At 38.7% G+C, this 19,586-nt stretch overlaps 1 protein-coding gene across 1 annotated transcript in view; it reads right to left on the bottom strand.

The window, feature by feature from the left end:
- LOC148828350 (kinesin-like protein KIF26A) overlaps window positions 1–19,586 on the bottom strand; it is a 37,122-nt gene that overhangs the window by 1,970 nt on the left and 15,566 nt on the right. Inside the window, exons 3-12 of the mRNA XM_088925526.1 lie at window positions 19,103–19,312; window positions 18,124–18,217; window positions 16,121–16,383; window positions 15,020–15,203; window positions 12,713–12,872; window positions 11,841–12,003; window positions 7,924–11,254; window positions 5,351–5,544; window positions 4,428–4,448; window positions 3,238–3,388 (exon numbers count right to left, since the gene is read on the bottom strand). Of these exons, the coding sequence (XP_088781652.1) occupies window positions 3,238–3,388; window positions 4,428–4,448; window positions 5,351–5,544; window positions 7,924–11,254; window positions 11,841–12,003; window positions 12,713–12,872; window positions 15,020–15,203; window positions 16,121–16,383; window positions 18,124–18,217; window positions 19,103–19,312 (4,771 nt within the window). The remainder of the gene's footprint in view (window positions 1–3,237; window positions 3,389–4,427; window positions 4,449–5,350; window positions 5,545–7,923; window positions 11,255–11,840; window positions 12,004–12,712; window positions 12,873–15,019; window positions 15,204–16,120; window positions 16,384–18,123; window positions 18,218–19,102; window positions 19,313–19,586) is intronic.

The following is a 19,586-nucleotide window of genomic DNA, read 5'->3' as shown; positions in this document are numbered from 1 at the left end:
AATCTATACACACTAACATTGGAAACTTTTCCACCATCAGCACTCTACAAAATAAGGACTGAAGCCACTGGACCTTGCCCTGATAAAGGTCTGATGCAAGAAAATGTAGACTGCAGAGCATTTCACCACTGATGGCAGAACCTTATTTCTCTGTAATTCGGGGTTCTGTGTCTTCCTTAATTTCACTGAACATGTCAATTAATGTATTAAGCCTATTAAGCATGTACCTGTGATTTGATCTTCTCATATTTGGATACGGTCAAATTTGTTATAATATATACATATAAATCCAAATTTGTTAAAATTCTAATTTGCCATATTTATTTAATCAAAGTCATCTTGTAGTTGCCGCAGCCATGATCAGAAGACAACTTGTCTGCATTACCTTGCTTTATTTGTCTAAAATCATTAAAGATTGCTATATATGTATATATTTAGTAACTACTGCTCTTCAGAGTTTAAGTAAGACCCCAATAAAGTTCCAAGTTTTGCCATTTTTGATTCAGATACACCTAATATTTACATAAGCATTAGGGCTACTGAGCCTAAATTGCACATTTATACTATTTTGTGTGTTTTAAAAACTGCTTCCAGAAGTTCATAATCCTGATGCAGTTTTATGGTCCTGTAAGTTTTAATTTATATTGCTGGTTTACAGACACATTTTTTAAGAATTACTATCAAGCTCAAGATGTCAGCCATCATACCATGCATTGTGTATATTTCAATTCTCATTAAAAAAGGTATATAGAATAATCCATTAAGATTTTAAGATCAAATGTGGGGCTTTGCAGGGTAACTCCACTTATTGTAATTTGCAAAGACCTAGACCTGACTTAAATTTTAAAATAACATTTTGTAGCTTACTGGTAGCTCTATAATGTCATTTTTTGAAGAAAGTAAAAAATTATCTGCTCTGCAAACTTGGAGCTCTAAGAATGACCTTAGGCCACCCCTGTCTTGACTCAGATTTAAGTAGTTTCTTTTCATTGGCACTCAATTCATTCATAACTTCAAAAGACCTCTCCACTTGTACTGTTTCTTGGCATTACAATCTATTCTACAGACTAGTGTGTACTTCACAGTTTACTGCAAAGTTCAAATGCATTTAAAAACTGTTTAATGAAATGATGCACTCAAATCAGTATTTACCATGACAGTAATGGCACATATTAGTGTTGATATTATTAGTGTTGACAGCTTAAACATCAAGAAGGGAATTTGACATACAAAGCCCTATCAATTGCAACATTCATACAATGCTGCAATTGTACCATGACACATGAATTGTTTTATTGTACTTTGAAGATCCAGAAAAAAATCTGAAACGGTGTTCACAGTATTTTTAACCCTATAGGTGCTTATCTGAAATTTGTGTAATGGATATTTTTAGTTCAGGTGGGCTACAATACTTTATACTGATCAGAGCATTAACGCGGAATACATATAATTTTAATTTTTTAATACAGTATTTAATTGCATGACTGGTAAGTGTCATCTGAAATAAATTTCCTTCAATCTGATAAAAGAACGCTGTCCACTTGCTAAAAGAAGGATTTGCCTATGAAGATGTTTCCCTTTAAAAAAACTTTCCTTCAGAAATCCATCCAGGGATGATGATAACTTAAGAGTAGTAGAGTAATATGGATGACATTTTTCTATGCCACACCCCATTGCTGTTCCTCTGCTGTTACATTTGAACAACTTCAGTAATAAACACAACACAATAACAATATACAGCTACACAATAGAATATAAGGTACATAGTGCATCAATATTGTCAGGTATAAGTGTAAGTGTATAAGTCTAAGCAGATTTGCTGCTTGATTTATTGTCTTGATGTATTTCCAAGACTTGTTTAGGCTCAGCTTTTCCTTATGTATACAATATAGTTAAGAGAGAAATAGAAGTGTCCACTATGTGAAGGCATATCTTTATGGATATTCACACTAGGGGGCCACTGCACAGCCTCTAAAGCATCTAGTGCAATGAAATAGTTAAAGTAGGCAGCTGTGTTAGCATGTGTAGGGTACAAAGGAACAAGTAAAAGTTTATTCCATGCTGAAAAGAGAAGAAAAGAAACATTTAATTGTTCCTTTACTGCAATAATATACCAGTCTAAATGTACCCACAAAATGTATCTGACTGAAGCAAAGTTGAATGCTGGTAACTTGTCTGACGTTCCATATTAATTTGGCAAATGGAGTGATGCAAAGGTTGGAAGACAGCAGATTTAGTCCTTTATCGCCTTGACTTTTTCAAGTATTAGAGGGATTTCATTTCCATACGTGGCTTTGCTGCGGCTTGAGTGTCCCCCCCCCCCTTTCCCAGTAAAAGTAGCTGACTAATTTGCAAGACAGAAAAAGGAAAGGAACCAGAGACAGACACACCTCAAACACTCTTCTTTACTCAGATGTGTTGAGGTGATATAACTAAAAATATTGCCTGATGTTAAGAAGGTTATGATGATGGGAGAAAATTATGTATACAGCATCAAACCATGGTAGAAAATGACAACTAAATTTTAATTACAGATTAAATAAAATAATTAAAAATCTTAGTCTGAAACATACAAAAATTGATATGCCATACATATAACAAGGAAAGGTGGGTTCTTCTCTTAAGAGTTACAGGGCTTGTGAAATCAACGAATGATCAAAGTTTGTTAAATTTAATGACATGTCACGCAACAGTTCCTGAAAGAATCCAGCTCCCAACATGGAAATTACGTTCCTTGTATACTCTTGTGTAAAAGATTTAAATGGGAAGCTGCATCAGTGTGCAAGCCACAAAGGAAATTCCACAATGTTATTAAGGCCACAAAGAAAAAGAGAAAGAAACACAAAGCTCCACAGCAGAAACACTGTTTTTCTACTTTTCATTGTGACATTCAAATCTATTTAAAACTTAATCCTGTTTCGTCCTCATGCTTGTTTTACAAGATATCAAAATTCAACGGCAACCCTTTAAGGCATTTTGAACAGTACTATGCAGATTGTTTAAAAAAAAAAGCATTTGATCGCATTCTTTCTCATTCATAAATCCAGCACAAAACACCGTACAAAAGGGTGTCTCCTTTGCAATACAGAAGCAATACAGCCCTTTAAGTTAATTTTTGCAGTACAAATTAGAGGTTGAGAATAAAAAAATAAGAAGTAAATCTGTAATTTAAAACTTGTCTTTAGTCATAGCTCTTGAAATGTTATGGAAGGAAAAGGCCTATGTGCATGTACTCACACTCTCCTATCCACTTGCCAGGATCCATCATCAGCCTCTGCTTTGTGTTCTCCAGCTCTTCCTTCAACATCTCGTGTTTTGCCTTCACGTCCCTGATCTGCTGCTGCCGTCTCTCAAGCATCTTTAGTTTGGTGTTGAAATACAGCAGGCCCTGCGGAAACACCAGGAGCCATATGGACTTGGGGAACAACGCCTGCTAAATTTTACCCAGTTGCTTCATATTATCTAAGAGGAAGACAGCATTGTGAGCATTAAAGCTTATTATATTAGAGCCAATTAAGTGAAACCCAGCAGCTCAAAAGAGATAGATCTTCCTACATAAGACTGTTTAATTCCACATTAAATTAGCTAAACTAGCTTCATATTAATTCCCAGTTTCTTGCCTTTAGAAAAAAAAACTTTGGAGGATTAAATATAAAATGATTTTATACTAAACACATTAAGAACAATAAATATTAGACCTATCCTTGTCCTAGATAGTAACATTAATTTTATAAAACAGTTGTAAGATAAAAAAGCTCCAATATACCACATAGTCCAGATATATACTAATATTATTACTAAACAATATGCTAGTTATACATAATGTATATTCCTAATTAAATCATCAAGAAGCTCTTAAATTTTTATGCTTACTTTTTATTCTTAAAGCATTTGTCTAAAAAGAGAATACTTTCTCACTCTCAAATGACCTGTTGCACAATATGCCTTCATCAAGAACATACCAGACCAGCCTTCATTTCATACAAAAGCAACAGAACTGATATAGAGCTTTTCATCATAAAGGTTCCCAATGTATGTGACATATTGGGAGGGGAACTGCTTTTTGCCAGCAACCCCATCAAACAACAGGGAAGTGACAAACTGATTTACCATTTGAGAAGTGGGGTCTTTACACAGGCCAGATTATGTACATAATTCCAGTGTAGAATCAGACATTATGACAAATTCTGACACTAGCTGCCACGACACTACAGTACACACCCCTACTCTTACGAACAGTGCCATCAGTTCTTTAAAGCTGCACTTTCATCCATAAGGAAAGGACTGGTGTTAGAAAAATGGCTATTCCAAAAGACTTAACTTTAGACTATATTCTCTCAATTTTAGTAAAATCCCAAGACCCAGTCAAAACAAGGTCTGTCGCAGCAAGAAATTATTTTAGAATATCAACATGTTTCTGAACATACCTTTTCAACATCCTGGAATGGCTGCAGACAAAAAAAGAAGAGAGAAGGCAAAGTCACATGAAGGAATAAATAATAAATAATGTTTCATCTGTAATTCTTGATATGCAAAAAAGGTAAATGTGCCATCATAGCTGTTGCGGCAAAGGGCTACAGAGAAATATAGGCCAATGAAACACCTGATAAAACCCTCGAAGGAGGACATTCTGGGTTCTTCATGGAAGCACAAAACATAATCTAGTCCTAATTACAAGTAAATCATGCCACCATATAAATATTTTTTCAAATTCACAGCTCCCATTTTTTACAGACTTAATGACCCAGGGAAACATTACCATAAAGTTTGTTCAAGCAGCAAGCTTTATCACAAGATCCTAGAACACATTTCTATGTTTTATGTATCTCACACCCTGACTATCCCACAAATCTACTATAGCTAAACTAATTACTCACAGACAGCAATTGCACTCTCTCTTAGAGTCACCCAAACCAGTATATGGCTGCAGGTAGCGGTCACAGTTACAGTTATGTAAGCTCTTTCCATCATGATTCTGATGGCAGAAATAGTCGAAACATTTTATCCACCCAGTATTCTATAACAAGAGCCAAATGATTGCAAGAAGACCTAATGTATTCTCTCAACAAAACTATTCTGTTTGCTTGTTTACAGTTCAATTATTGTTGCCCAAGCACTAGCATTACATGTGGTAATGGAATAGCTTTTTTCTAAAATTATCCTAGCAACGTATTTAGCTATATTTAAAACATAGAGCGAAAGCTTTGACAATCAAGGAATTGTCAAATTGTGCTCGTACACTGTGAAAGTGACAGTCAACTGTAGTGACAATCAACCAAAATGGCTGGTTTGTCACATTGTGTCAAAGGCATGCTGTAACTCTGGGTAGCTGTAGGAAATGCCAGCTCACCTCTGCTGGATCCTCATGTCGGTGCCTCTGCAGCCGTTCAACGTCATCAATCTCATAGACCTTGATCTCAAAGGGCTCCTTCAGAGTCCCAGGCAGGGGCGGTAGGTCCACCCACTGACCTGTGGTGCTGGGCTTCCTTCCCAGAGAGGATGTGTCTGGCAAAGGTGCTGGGATCAGTCGCCGCCGTTGGAGACCTTTTATCAGAAACCATGGAAAAATAAAAAAAAGGAGAGAGATCACACTTCTATAAAATATTAAATATATATATATAATTAGATACAGAGTTGCATTTTTGCAAAGCACAATTTAGTGACAAATGATAATACACTTAAAAGAGATGTATCCTTGTACTGAAGGCACCACTCATTTAGTTAGAGGGAAGTCCAGATGCCCAATCTGTTCTATGGGTTTTCAGTCTGAAGCTAACAACTAAGAACTAGCGAGATGTGTGGAGCTTTATTTATTTGATGTGAGTAGCAATTGTAAATGGCATCATCATTTCTAGTTTGCACTCAACAGGTTCTCATTTACAGTGTTCTAGTTTTGACCTAATTTTCATAATACTTTATCATGCTTTTTGATTTAGTGGATATGGATCTACAGGTACTTTCAGCTTGAGACTCTGAACAATAATAGGCTAGGCTTAGTAATGAAAGACTTTAGGAGAGGTATATTGATTACTTTGAAGGAGCTCTTTGAATAGTGTTCAGCAATGGGAGAAAATGCATGCTAAGGATACAGATCTAAAATGTGGAAACCACTTCTTCCAAGGGTTTAAAAAGGTTTTCAGAAATAACTTTGTGGCTTCGTGAGGAAACTTATGAAGGCACTTAAGAGTTACTGGCTGTGTATCACAATTGCAGGAATCCAAACTCAGAGAATGCATGTTATTTTTGGATAAGAGTAATAGTATATGAATCTATCTATGGCTTCATAGAATCCTTCAAGTAGTCTAAAGTGTAATGTAGATAAACTGTATATCTGTAACACATGACACAGAGATTAATTATTAAATTAGACAATGTTAATTTGAGGTGACTTTTTCCATGGGTACAGTATCTATTTTCATAGTGCTAGTCAGAAGAAATACAATAAGATGCATGTACCTTCTGAACCAGGACTAAAATAATGTTCTAAGAGTAAAAATAAACAAAGACATAGAAATAAACATCTGACACATAGTAAAAATTTAAGTCCATATTACAAAGGCATGTTGTTCTTATTTTCATTGTCCAAGTGCCATCATCTCTACAAGATACATTTAGCAGTTGGCTCGCCTGAAACTGTCATTCTTCTCACTAAAGGTATTAAGTGAGCAGAAATGCATCAAGCATTCAGAAGGAGGGAGGCGAACTACTGATAGAATACAAAAATCCAATTGAAATTTAAAGAGTACACCTTCTCTGTAGATCTAAGAAAAACTGCCTTGGGGCAAAGGAAAAAAAATTCAACCTGTCAGAGAGGTAATACCTTTTTGAAAAATATGTGCAATCTTAAAGAGCTGTTGCTATTGATTTGTAGAATAAATGGGAGATGCAGGATGTGCATGGAGAAGCTGACATGCTCTGTGCTAATACTAAGCAGCCTGTATTTGAAAGAAAAATGTCCAACTGGTAAGCCACTGTAACAGACCATGGCAAGTAAATATATACAGTACATAAGTGCATGTTCCTTTGTATCAAAACAGAAACCTACTGTAGATACATTCTGCAAGACACTTGTTCCATAAAGCAACTACACTGTGCCTGATTCAGCAAACACTCACAGGGCTGCTTTTCAAAAAGCAATCAAAAGGTATTTATAGCCGTTTCTCAATGACGTTTAAATCAAAGCTTTTTATGGGGAAGCAGTAAAGTCCAGTAGGATTATAGTCTCCATTAGTTACTGCTTTACCTTCCATTTGTCACAAAGGGTGTTTTACTTAAAACGTCACATATTAGCTCATCAAAAGCTGTGTTGTAGTTGTAATTAGAACACCTTTTAGCACAGAGCATTAAAGTGAATCTTGAGATGTTTTCATTTTATCAGCTGTTAAGTTAATTACATCCATATGGGATTTCCACTTTTAAATTCAGCTTCCATACTGTTGTGATAAAAATGCTATTAGAAGATTAAAATAAAATGTAAAAAACCCAACAAAAGTTATTATGTGCATTTGAATCTGTGTGACAATCTGCGCCTGTGGCTGGAAGGTTGCAGGTTCAAATCCTGTGGCCGGCAGAGGAATCCTACTCTGTTAGGCCCCTGAGCAAGGCCCTTAACCCCAACTGCTCCAGGGGTGCTGTACAATGGCTGACCCTGCTCTGACCCCAGGCTTTTCTCTCCCTGTCTGTGTGTCTCATGGAGAACAAGCTGGGGTATGCAAAAAGACAAATTCATAATGCAAGAAATTGTATAGGGCTAATAAAGTGATCTTCTCTTATATTTTAGGTTAATTATTTTGTTGAAATAGGCAGCTTAAGGTAAAATGTGTCCTCCTTTCATTCAGCATGAATAATCATGAACAATTATAGTAAGATACTTATTTCCAGCAAATCCTTCATGCAATTATGATTAGAATTGGCACCACTCACCATTTGACCTCTTCTTTGGGGATTTGGATGTCCTGGTACGGCCTGAAGAAGACATTCCACTTTCACTCATGGAGTCATGAGCAGAAGAGGCACTGCCTGTGGCTTCACTATCCCGAATCATGCTCTCATAACCACTGCTGCCCCCACTGTGGTAGAATAGGGCAGTTCGACCCATTGCTGGAGGCAGCTCCCCACTTAGTACACTACTGTTGTCACTACCGTGTCCGCTGCTATAGCGCTGTGGCCTTCTGGGTGCTGTAATCTTGCTATATGGAGAAGGCAACATGGGAATAGGTGACTTGTCGTCACTGAGGTTCACGCCACTGTCATTGCCACTGTCCGAGTCCCCTGAGCTTCTGAAGTGTTTGCCAGAGCCCCCAGACGCTAGCTCACTGACTCGACTATTAGCTGCCCGGATGGCTTGCTTTGTACCCATGATCGTGCCTCTTCCAGGCTTCCCATTGAACCCTGGTACTGACCGAGGAGGTGTCTTCCCATTGGGAGGTAGGTTGGCACTCCGTGTTGTTGATGGGGCAAGAGATTTGGTAGAGGAACTAAGGGATTTAGAGCTACTAGCTGACAAAGTGCGGGTCTTGTTTCCATTGATACTGACAACCTTGGGGTTCACACTGCCTTTGATTGGCCCAGTCTTGCCTGAGTGTCCCAGTGCTGCACAAGGAGGTGGGGAAGTAGCAGTCGGGGTGGAAGCAGGGGGTGGCACTCCAAGCCGTGGCACTGACCTGCTGGATTTGCCGTTGCTGCCCAAGCTGGAACCACTATTCTCTCTGCAAAGTAGTGATTTGGAACCCACTGAAGTTAAGCTGTCACATCTCTCAAGAGACATCTGGCTGCCATACCACTGCCCAGTGTCTGTTTTAGCTGTACGTTGCTTCAGACTTGATGTGGATTTGGCTGAACCATAGTCAGACTTTAAGCTAGATGTTTTGTGACTACTGGAGTCAACTTTGAACCTCACCTCAAACTCATCTTCTGCAGCTGTTGCCTTGGGTGCTGTGGATTTTCCTGCATCTGGTCCTACAGGTTTTAAGGCACTGGGTGGCAACAAAACCCGGTTCTTCTGATCTAGGCTAGATTTGCGAACAGGAGGAGCTGGAGGTGAGGTGCCACCGGGCTTTGGAAGCAAGCTAGCTTTTTGTACATTTGTCTTTTTCCCCAAAGAGGAGAATTTCAGACTGCCCATTCCCACAGTACTATCTTGACTTCCTCTGGAATCTGAAGAACTGTGGATAACTGGAACTGTACCAAGTGTAGTAGCCCCTCTTTTGAGCTGTGGCATTTTGCTGGGAGCTTCCGATTTTTTGCTATTTGATTTTTCACACCCATCTACCACCCTTTGGGATGAGGAAGACACCTGTGTCTTGGGAGGACGAGGCACACTGTTGCTGTTCACACCTGGTTTCTTGGCAGGGACACTTGTGCCATTCCTAGAGAGTTTGCCAGGAGAACTTGAATCAGTCATTTTAGAATCTAAATGACTGTCTAGGCGCAGCCAAGGGTCGTCTGACTTGCCCTCCTGTTGGTGGAGTTCATGGCAATTCTGACTGCTACCGTTATTCTGGGTGACTGATGAGGTAGGTTTCATTTTCCTGGGAAGACTGGAGTGAGCAACTTGAGAAACCAGTGGGACCTGGGAAGTGTTGATAGTATTGGCTTGCTTTGACTTGGAACTTTTGGCTGCTGCTTTGGTAGACTCAGGGGATGGCGGGCACTTGCTGATACTCAAGGAAAGCTTGCTGGAAGCAGCACTATCACTATCTAACTCTGAGAAGCAAAAGCCGCTGTCATTCATAGAGCTCTTGAAGTCTTGTGGGGAAAGCATTTCCTTATGAAACATGCCAAGAGAATTCAAACAGAAGGTACCTTCAGGATCTAAATACTTAGGTAAAAAGCTGTCTGAGGACTGGCTGCCTTCAGTCTCCAAAGTTTGCACACTCACTTCACTGAGCCAGGAACTGATAGAAGAACGTCTACTGCCAGAGCAGGCAAATGGTTCTCCTGGTAAGGGGGTAACCACCTCAATATTAACTCCAGAGGCAGCCACTTGGGAAGTATATGCATCAAATTCATCATTGATGCTACTGATAATACTTACTGGACGGGAACCTGAGGCAAGGGCTTGCAGGGAACAGTCACTATTGAAGCTGATTATGCTAGAAGGTCGTCCATTGTCTATTATACCACCAATGGACAACTCTTCTACCACGGTGAAAACCAGCTCATCTTCTCCATTCAGCTCTACAGGCTGCTGAAGCGTTACTGTGGTTGTCAGTATATCCCTATCAAAACACTTTCCCCTCAAAGTTGAGCGCAAATGGCTCACTTCTATTGGAGTTCTGCTTGTGGGTTGGCCCATACCCAGCATTGGAGAATTCCTGGACTCTGTTTTTTTTAAAGCTTGGTGGCTCATCCCCACAGGTGGTGTCCTGGTTGCACTACTGTTCTCCACCTCAGGACAAGTTCTTCTAGACTCTTTTAGCTGAGGAGGAGGTGGTGCAGGCTTTGGCAACGGCCTTTTGTTTAAATAGACTTTTTCCCGCACTACAGGCTCAGAAGCTTGCTCTTGCAACATGGTGACATTTTGTTTCAATACACCTGTACAATTATCAGAGACCACCACTTTTTCTCCATCTGCACTTGTTCGGTTCACATTATCCAAGGGTTCTCCTTCTGATACCCCAGCAGGCCATTTGGAATGATCCAATTTGGACTTTAAGGAAGAGCTACTTGATGGATGGCTAGTAGCCGGAGAACAGGGGGGTCGTTTAGGGGAAAGGCTTTCTTGATTTGCGGCTTTCACAGAAGTCCATGGGGCAAGTACATTTCCTTCTTTCCCTGGTTTGGATGCTCCACTCTCAGTCCTGGTGGCAGCCTGACTCCCATTCACTGAAAACAGATGTTCCTCAACCGAAAAAGCAGAAGGTTCCTCACTACCATCGATGCACTCCAGACGCTCTTGCAACTCGGCAAAAGTGTTGCACTTAAAGTGGTCCCGATCAAAAGTCCTCTGTGGCCCTGAAGGGCCTTCTTTTGAACGTTTCCGGTTTAGTGAAGGGATGATAGGAACAAAAGCTGGAGGACCTTCATTGTCACTGAGCTCTCGGTCAGAAAGCGCAGCACCTCCTGGCCCCACATAGATGACTGTGTCACAGGACTGCTCGCTACTGGAAGAGTAGTCGGGGTCACTCGAGACTAGTGTTGGGAGGTCTGGATCCAGGGCAATGGTGCGTGGGTGAAATGGTCTAAGGTGGGGCGGTCGTCGAATTCGACCCTCCTCACATGAGCTCTCCCCACCAGAAGAACTGGATGCATACTATAAAAAAATTAAAAAATGAATATTTAAAAAAAATACACATTTGATGGCTTTCTATTTATTTATTTTCTTCCTTCTTATTAAAATCACAATTATTATATTTTTTAATTTTAAGTTATCTAATGTAAGATAAGCTTATTTGAATTCTAAATATAATTAATTTATAAGAAAAAAACTATTAAATATTCTTAAAGGTTAGAAATTTAAGGAAATGACCAGTATAAAATTAAGGTCAATGCAATTAAATGGAATGTATTTCAGCCATTTGAAAGAGCTTCTGGGATATATAGTATTGAAACAGCACTATGAAATTTAAATTCCACCACAAAAATGTCCTTAAAATTCATAGAAATATTCCTTCAGTATACTGATGTAATGTATTTAATTCTCTAAAACTACCTTTCTGTCATGTGGGTTTCTACATAAAAAAGTAACTGTTGCATAGTTTATACATAAAAAGTAATTTGCATAGTTCAATGGTAAAATACCTTAGGGGTAGGGAGTACAGCACCATAAAATGCTGAAAGAGTCACGATACTTGTACCAAGAAAACAAGTCCAAGAAGGTAAGAACAGAACAGACTAACCTTGCATTTCTTCTTTCTCATTCTGTGTATCCGTGATGCCAACTGAATAGTGGTGAGTGTCTCTGCATAATTGGCTGGTGAGTCAGAGATGTGAGCAATCATTGTAGTTCTACAGTTGATATTCCCCAAAGATTCCCTCAGCAGCATAGTCAACTTGCTGTCCCTGAATTACACATTAAAAACACACCAATTTATTCAAAGAAAAGGCAAACCTCTCACTCTGTACCTCATTTTGTCTGAGCATAGTTGAAGGAAATAATATAAATTAATTAGAAAAAAAATATTTATAATTTTATATTAGCCATCTATACTTAAATTAAGGAAGCATATATACCTGAACACTGACTACAAAGACGCAAAATGGCTTATTTTTCCTTCTCATCTTTAAACACACCCAAGTTGCTATAAATAATATATAACAATATATTTTCTCCTCCTTGAGTCACACCATGTTTAAACAAAACCAGTTTCACTCGTTTTACGTTTATCCTTTATCCAAACAATCTGTATACCTCTTCCACCTACTTAATGAAGAGAACTGATAAATGATAACCCAGCCAATTTCCAGGATCCAGCATTTTTCTGGGACCAAAAGTTATCAATAACTTTCTGTATCTATGGATTTACCCTTTTCTTTAATTTTCCTTTCCATTCTGACTTTAAGTGAAAATAAACAGCTTAAGCACTTTATCATGTTCTTTTGCTGTGAGTGGAAGGCCAATAAACGTGGGGCATCAGGAAAGCTATAAAACTGTCAAGGCAAACAAGCACAAACTTGTCCCTCTCTATGTGTTTCACCTTATCTTCATTCTCACATTTGTATTCCCATGATTGTTATACTAACCGACACAGTTAAGCCACCGGTTACCAACCTGTAAGGTACGTGTTTAGCTCCGTTGGCCAGGGCTAGGATGACATTGCCCAGAGCAGTCAAAGACAAACAAAGGCCTCCTCCTCCATCTCTGCTTTTGCTCAACATCTTCTCACAGCTCCCCAAGTCAATGAGGTGCAAACGGCTGCGTCCCCCTGACACTACCAAACACAATTAAGAATGAATAAAGAACAATAGTTTATATGTATTTTTATCAGATATGGATCATTCAAAACCCAAGAAGAAATGTACATCTGATTCATTCATGAGTAAGCCTGAGCCTTCTATGATTCAAATAAAGGTAAAGATGTGCAGTTTAACTAAAGCTGTTCCATAGTCCAACATATGATTATCTCTTTCAATGTACTTACTGCACTAGGCAGCAAATTAAAAAAAACACACGGGAGGCCAAGAGTGACAGACTAGGCTCCCTGTTTACTACTGAGCTTCAATTAAAAAGTACATATATTTTAACTATTTAGAATACACATCAAAGACAACAAGTGGATTTTTTCCTCAAAGGGAATTATTAAAGCAAAATATTTCATAGCCTTTTGGAGCAATGGTGCCCCAATTACTGAGTAATGTTGCTCGTAGAGAGCTTTAACAGTTTGATAAGTCTTTCATTTTCATCCGATAGAAACCACGAAGTTCACAGAGAATTTCTAATAATTTATGTTGGTTTGGCAGGAGAAAAAATTAAAATCTTCCATAGAAAGGGACAGAATAGTATTCCTTAAAATTATAAACATACATATCTATACACATAGGAGATGCTAAAATCATCTTCAGCACAGGTAACTACAAAAAGGTTTCCAATGAAACCTGTTGGTTCTGATCGATTTGCATTAACTGTATTCCTTTACAGTTTTATTGCAGGAGAAAACTCGCTACCAATATATAAAAAAAGAAATTGCACTGTCCTAGAAACAGAATAGATAACAGTGAAAACTTTCAGCTTAAAAAGTAAACATGAATTATTTTTAGCCATCATATGCAAGTTACCCTTGTATTTTCAAAGTCTCTGATTCTTTGGAAGCAAACAAACATTCACGGTGTAAGCGGTCTCAAGACTTATTATATATTCATGTTTATTCATATGACAAGCACAACCAACCAACAACGGAGCGACAAGCAAAATATTAATGATGGACTGAATGTAAAGATTTTCTCAAATGACTGGTACCAACAATATGTTATTAACTTAAATAGTGCTGATGGGGGAAAAAAAGGAATATCCTTGTTTCATTATTCTGTTAAATTTGTTAGGGTCTTTATTAATTGGTCCTAATAAAGCTCATTCATTTTTCTTTTAGCTGATAAAGTGAGAGATAAATGGAAATATTGGACTCTTCATCACACACTCCCCTTTGTGATGTATCAGCATTAACATCTTCTGATGTGTGTGAAATATGTCCTCAGCTGTGTCAATACACAGCTTTGCTACGCTGGTGTATAAATCAGAGTGTTTCCTTCACGCTGACACTGAACAAAGGCTTGCAAGAGCTTGAAAGTCTTGCTTGTTAAACTAAGCTGACAAGATGTAGTTGAAATTGTTGTTCATGTCATCATGCCTTTCTACATGGTGTTCACTTTTCCACTCTAGGTTTCAAGCCTTTCTGACTAGTCTACACTACATCCAAGATTGTCAGCTATAAATAATATAAGAAAAGATATACTTTGCCATTCTGGTAGTTTTACATCTAACAGAATTAGACATCTCAGAATGTCTGTCTCATGTCAGTTTCATTAACAAAAATTCATATTTTAGGTGAAACATCTTTTTTTTTACTCTTACACTACATTAATTTGTTACATCTCCACTGTCAGGCTACAGATTTTCACCTGTGACACTAACAGTAAAGTGATTTTTGGTACCACATGGGGCAAGAACTACAAATGAAAGCTATATTTTTAAAAAAGGAAGAATATGCAGTGGTATCATCAAAAGTCAAAATAATATATGATGCTGGAACCCCCATTATGAATTTTTAAGGGAAGTTGTTACCATGAAGTTAATAACATTTTGTAGCATGATCCACTGAAAATAAATGGCACTCTCAGTATAGTCTCCAAGGACAATATTTCCAAAGGAAATACATACTTTTCAGATTTTAGCATTAAATTTGCACATGGAAAATGATCGACCAAATATTCCTTTTGAAAAAGCTGAAAAGGTGGCACTTGTATTGACTGCATCGGTATTTTGTATCAAAACACTTAGTTGCACAGATGAATAAAGCATAAAATGATAGTGATCAGCAAACTAATTCAACTAAACAATTCAACAACTAGCGAAATGCCTTACTTCCTCCTTTGCCACTTTTCTCCATGCGGTACTGATAGATGTGCAGGGTGAAGAGCATGTGGGAGTTTCTCCGGTCTTCCTCGTCGCAATCGGGCTTACTGGTACTCCTTGCAGCGATGGCTGCATCAAGGAAAAAGGCAGCCTTTTCAGCAGTGGGGGCCCTGAGCTCACTTTGATTCTGGAGCTGAGAGAAGCAAAGTGAGTGAGCATGAGAGAGAAAGGAAGAGAAGAACAGGTTGCTAATTGGACCCAGGCACATATTTCTTGCCCATTAGATTAGGTCTCCTGGGCAATCAGAGAAACAAATATGCACACAGAGGGAGAGGGATTAAGAAAGGTAATGGAAAAGCACAGGCAATGACACTTCCCGGAATGCTAAAACGCAGAAGGAATACAGAGCAAATATTAATGGAGCAGCCCAGTTTCTATGCCTCTAACAAGAGGATGCTTCAGAAGGCATGGCTGGGGCTTTGAAGTCTTAGTCCACATAAACAACATCTGAAGGAAACACCTGTCAATTTTTTTCAAAGCTGCCCTGAAGATTACTGCTGCAATAGGCCTACAAATAATGATAGATGTATGGATTTGAAGTTAGATGGGGATAGTTGGAGACAAGACTGTGGTGATATTCACAGGCAAATGCTGACAGACAGATAAATACAAAGGTAGCTATTGATACATTAGTTAATGAAAAGAATCAGATTTTAGTTCACGTATTGATTTCTTACATAAAGAAAGAAAATGAATGGCAGAAAAACTGTTTTATGCAGAAAAATTGAATATTCAATATGGCCAGACTAAGACATTAGTTGATTAATGGAGCTCCTAAATATCAAAATGAGGAATCTTGACATGACATTGCTAAACTAATTCTAGACGCAGACTACAAAGCAGAGCAAGCACAAATACAAATCAGAAATTGTTTACATGGTCTTGACCATCACACAGAACCTGCTACAGATAACCATGTAACTGGTTGGCATTTATATCATTGGCTTTATACATCTATAAACGTACAGAGAGAAACCGGCAACCACACAGAGACTGGCAGATAGTGCTGTATTGACCCCTTACATCTAAGGAAAATATGAAAAGGAGTACCTGGGTGCCACAGATGGGGTCCTCACGTAGGTAGATACCCGGAGACTGGCCATCCTGGAGGCTTCCACTAGCCACATCTGACAGCAAATCTTTAAGTGTCTCATCCTTCCCACAGATCTCCACTGCAGACACCCGGATGGAGAAGCGTGTACCTGTCTTCTCCTTGCGCTCGTTGATTAGCTTGAAGAGCCAGGAAATGGCACAGGGGACAATGCCCAGGTTCTGGGTGGTATTATCCTTCCCAATCATCGTATAGGTTTTACCTGAGAATTGGGAGGTGAATCCATCATAACTGCAGCTTTGTAAGGCATAGCAGCACCAAATTCTATTCTATACGTTTCACTTACTTTTAGACAGATTTTGATTAAAAGACGTTTTTTTTTACATCATACACATTTTAGACTACACCGTTACTATATGCTACTTATAAATATTCTATAATAACAGTGTACAAATAAAGACACATAGAAGTGTACGGCATCCATGAATAAGTACAGCAGCATGCTTTTCTTTCTGAAGTTTCTGAAAAACACATGGGCTTGTCATGGATATGTATCATTCATAATACTTTTTAAATCTCACTAGCACTGTCATGTGCCAAATTTGCCATGACAACGTGACAGACAAATCAGTTAGAGTACCTCGGAATTTGAGGGTGTCCACACCTCAGAATTCGCTCCTGCACCATCTCATGACATGAAAAATTTAACACGTATAAGGAATGTAGCTCCCTTCCAGCCATGCTGGAATTCAATCCCAGTCGACTGTGGGCCCCAAACACGCACAATGCCACTCCCTAGCTAACAGATAACTACACTGCACCAAACCAGGTTTTCTGCCCTGGCCGAGTTTTACACTCTCTGGATTACTAAGGGGGGGTGACAGCACTTCTGTAACTGGCTCAGTTCAGTGGCAGTGTTCACAATTTAAAAGTAATTTTGAAGATGGTCACTGACTCCTCTATTACATTTCCTCGAAAAATCCTTATTTGCTCACTTTGTGCAAAAACCTTAAAAATAGACTTGAAGCATAAAAACAGCACAGCATACAGAGCCTAGTGATTTGCTGTGCTGTTGACATGGTGCTCACATTGCCAATGTAGACTGAATGGGCAAACTTTACGTTCAACAATGCATTTCCTCAGAAATCAGGATAAAAGTATTTGAGAAGATATGACAGTGCACCCCTAAAATCTAACTAATGCGCTAGATGAGGCCACTAATTTGAACAAGAGCCTTGATCACATTACACACCTTCTCATAACTTTTTTTAATGAAAATCCAGTCATCCATTTTCTAACTACTTTAGCCAATACAGCATAAAATTCAATGAAAGTGAAGTTAAAAACAAGGCTCTTTGTATTAACGGATCACAGGCATGCGTGCAGACACACAAAGATACTAGAATGCCTTTATATTCTCCAATGATTCTGTCACTGAGATAATATTTAATCCACTGTTTAATGGAAAAAATATGCATTTTCAAAACCTGTCTGGAGACAGGGGATGTTTCAATGTTTCTAAGGCTTGTATTGTTGTTACACAGTAACACATTAGCAAAACACAGAAACGCGTAACAAGCAAGAGCTTTAAAATGAAAGCACTTCAAATACACTGCACCATAGGGGTTAATTGAAAAGCTTCCTGAAAGGCATTCTCTTAAAACTATTGTATGTTTTATCCCCACCCCCCACCTCTCTGCAACTCCACAATTCACCTGAGTGAACAACACATCTTTTGTAGGCTTTTAAGTAAGTTTATAATAAAGGCATCTTCCTGTGTTGCTGAAATAATGGTTCCATCAATGAATGTATGAATTACAATCTTGTGGAATAAATGCTGGGAACTTCCATTTGCACATACAATGTGTTAAGTTTGCAAAGTCAATTAAAGACAGGAGTTCTAATCCATTCACACACACAGCAAGTTTATTGTTCCACGAATTGACAGCATGTAATTATGGGGCTGACACAGTAATTAACTGTAACAAATTTAAGAGCTTACCAAGTCTGACATGACCAAAGCAGAATATGCAACCATCTGCACCATTCACGACAGACTGGATGACTTCAGCTACTGTTCCTGAGCACACCTCTGCCTAGAAAAATAAAAAAAAATGAAAATGAAGCTATTAACACCACAGTAGAAAATAACATCAAGAGGGCATCAAGAAAAAAAAAAGTTGAGCATGTGTTTAAGTTTTTGACAGCATGCTATCAAATTTCTTGCTCACAGCAATGACATTTCATAGGCAGGTACTTCTGTCAATTCTTCACAAAACAGTATTCAAGTAATACATGTTAGAATATGTACAGCATTCTGTTTTAACTTTCAGACAGATCCTGCTGGAGCTCCCACCTGCAATGCAAGCAGTGCCCTTGTCTGTTTGTCAAAATTAACTCCTCCTTGTACATCTCCTACCAGATATGAGCACTGCCTTGAAGACAAGCTCTGAATCCTCAGAGAAGCTTACAACAACAAGCCTTTGCTGCAGCCCAGATAAAAAAAGTTAGCAAACCTCCCGGTTCTATATTTCTTCTAAGAATATACGGTCAGTCTGAAGCTTATTGTTCCCTATAGACAGACGGTCATGCCTATTTGAAGGTATTTCTATTGCAACAATTCCTGGCAGGATTTTCCTTTTTTCAACCTCACACAGGTTCAACTGTTGCCATCTGCAACAAAATTCTTACTCTATAAACCCACTTAGGTAAACCAGCCTTTCGTTTCAGGTTGGTTTTCCCTCTACTGAACCCTAGCTGTGAGTTAGTTTTTGAGGTTACATACTGTAAGACCCTGGATAGAATTCAAATCACTACAGCACTCGAAAAGAGCCAGCTGCTGCTGCCCTGAAATTAGGAGGATGTTGCGGTCTGGCACTGTGTTTGCCATATTACATCCAGCACCACTGTTTTTCTAGGAAGGGACCAGAGATGTCCTTGGGACTGATAAGTCAATTTCAGAAATGTTTTTTTTTGCTTACTTGTGAGGCATCCTGGGTGAAAACTGCATCAAAGGCGAACATCTTTGGGGCTGCCACAACAGCTCGCCTGTGACCTGAGTTTGTGTGTCCATTGGCAGAGGGGTCATAAAGGGTCAACTGTTTCTTGCGAGGGTCTACTTTGAGGAAGGACATGGATTCGGAGGTTTCGTTCCCACCTTGGGAAGGGCAGATGCGCATCATCACTTTTACCTAAAAGAATGAATAAGGAGATAAAGTCACATTAAAAAGGTCCAATAAGACTACTGCACCAGAAAGCAGTCTTGTGGTCTGAAACAAAATACTTAAAACTGCAGACACTGCACATACAGTAAAATACATTCCGCTGTTTCACTTATCCCTTTACAAGAAAGGGTCGTGAGGTAGTTCTTTTGTGATTATTTGCATTTTTAAAAAAAAGCTGTTTACATTAAATAAACTCCAGTATCAAACAAGTATATGTAAGAAAAACACTTTTAAAGTCACA

Source organism: Atractosteus spatula, chromosome 9 (assembly GCF_055471065.1).
Source record: "Atractosteus spatula isolate fAtrSpa1 chromosome 9, fAtrSpa1.hap1, whole genome shotgun sequence".
NCBI lineage: Eukaryota > Metazoa > Chordata > Actinopteri > Semionotiformes > Lepisosteidae > Atractosteus > Atractosteus spatula.
Note: the sequence above shows the minus strand (reverse complement) of the source record. Positions and strands in the feature narration are given on the sequence as shown.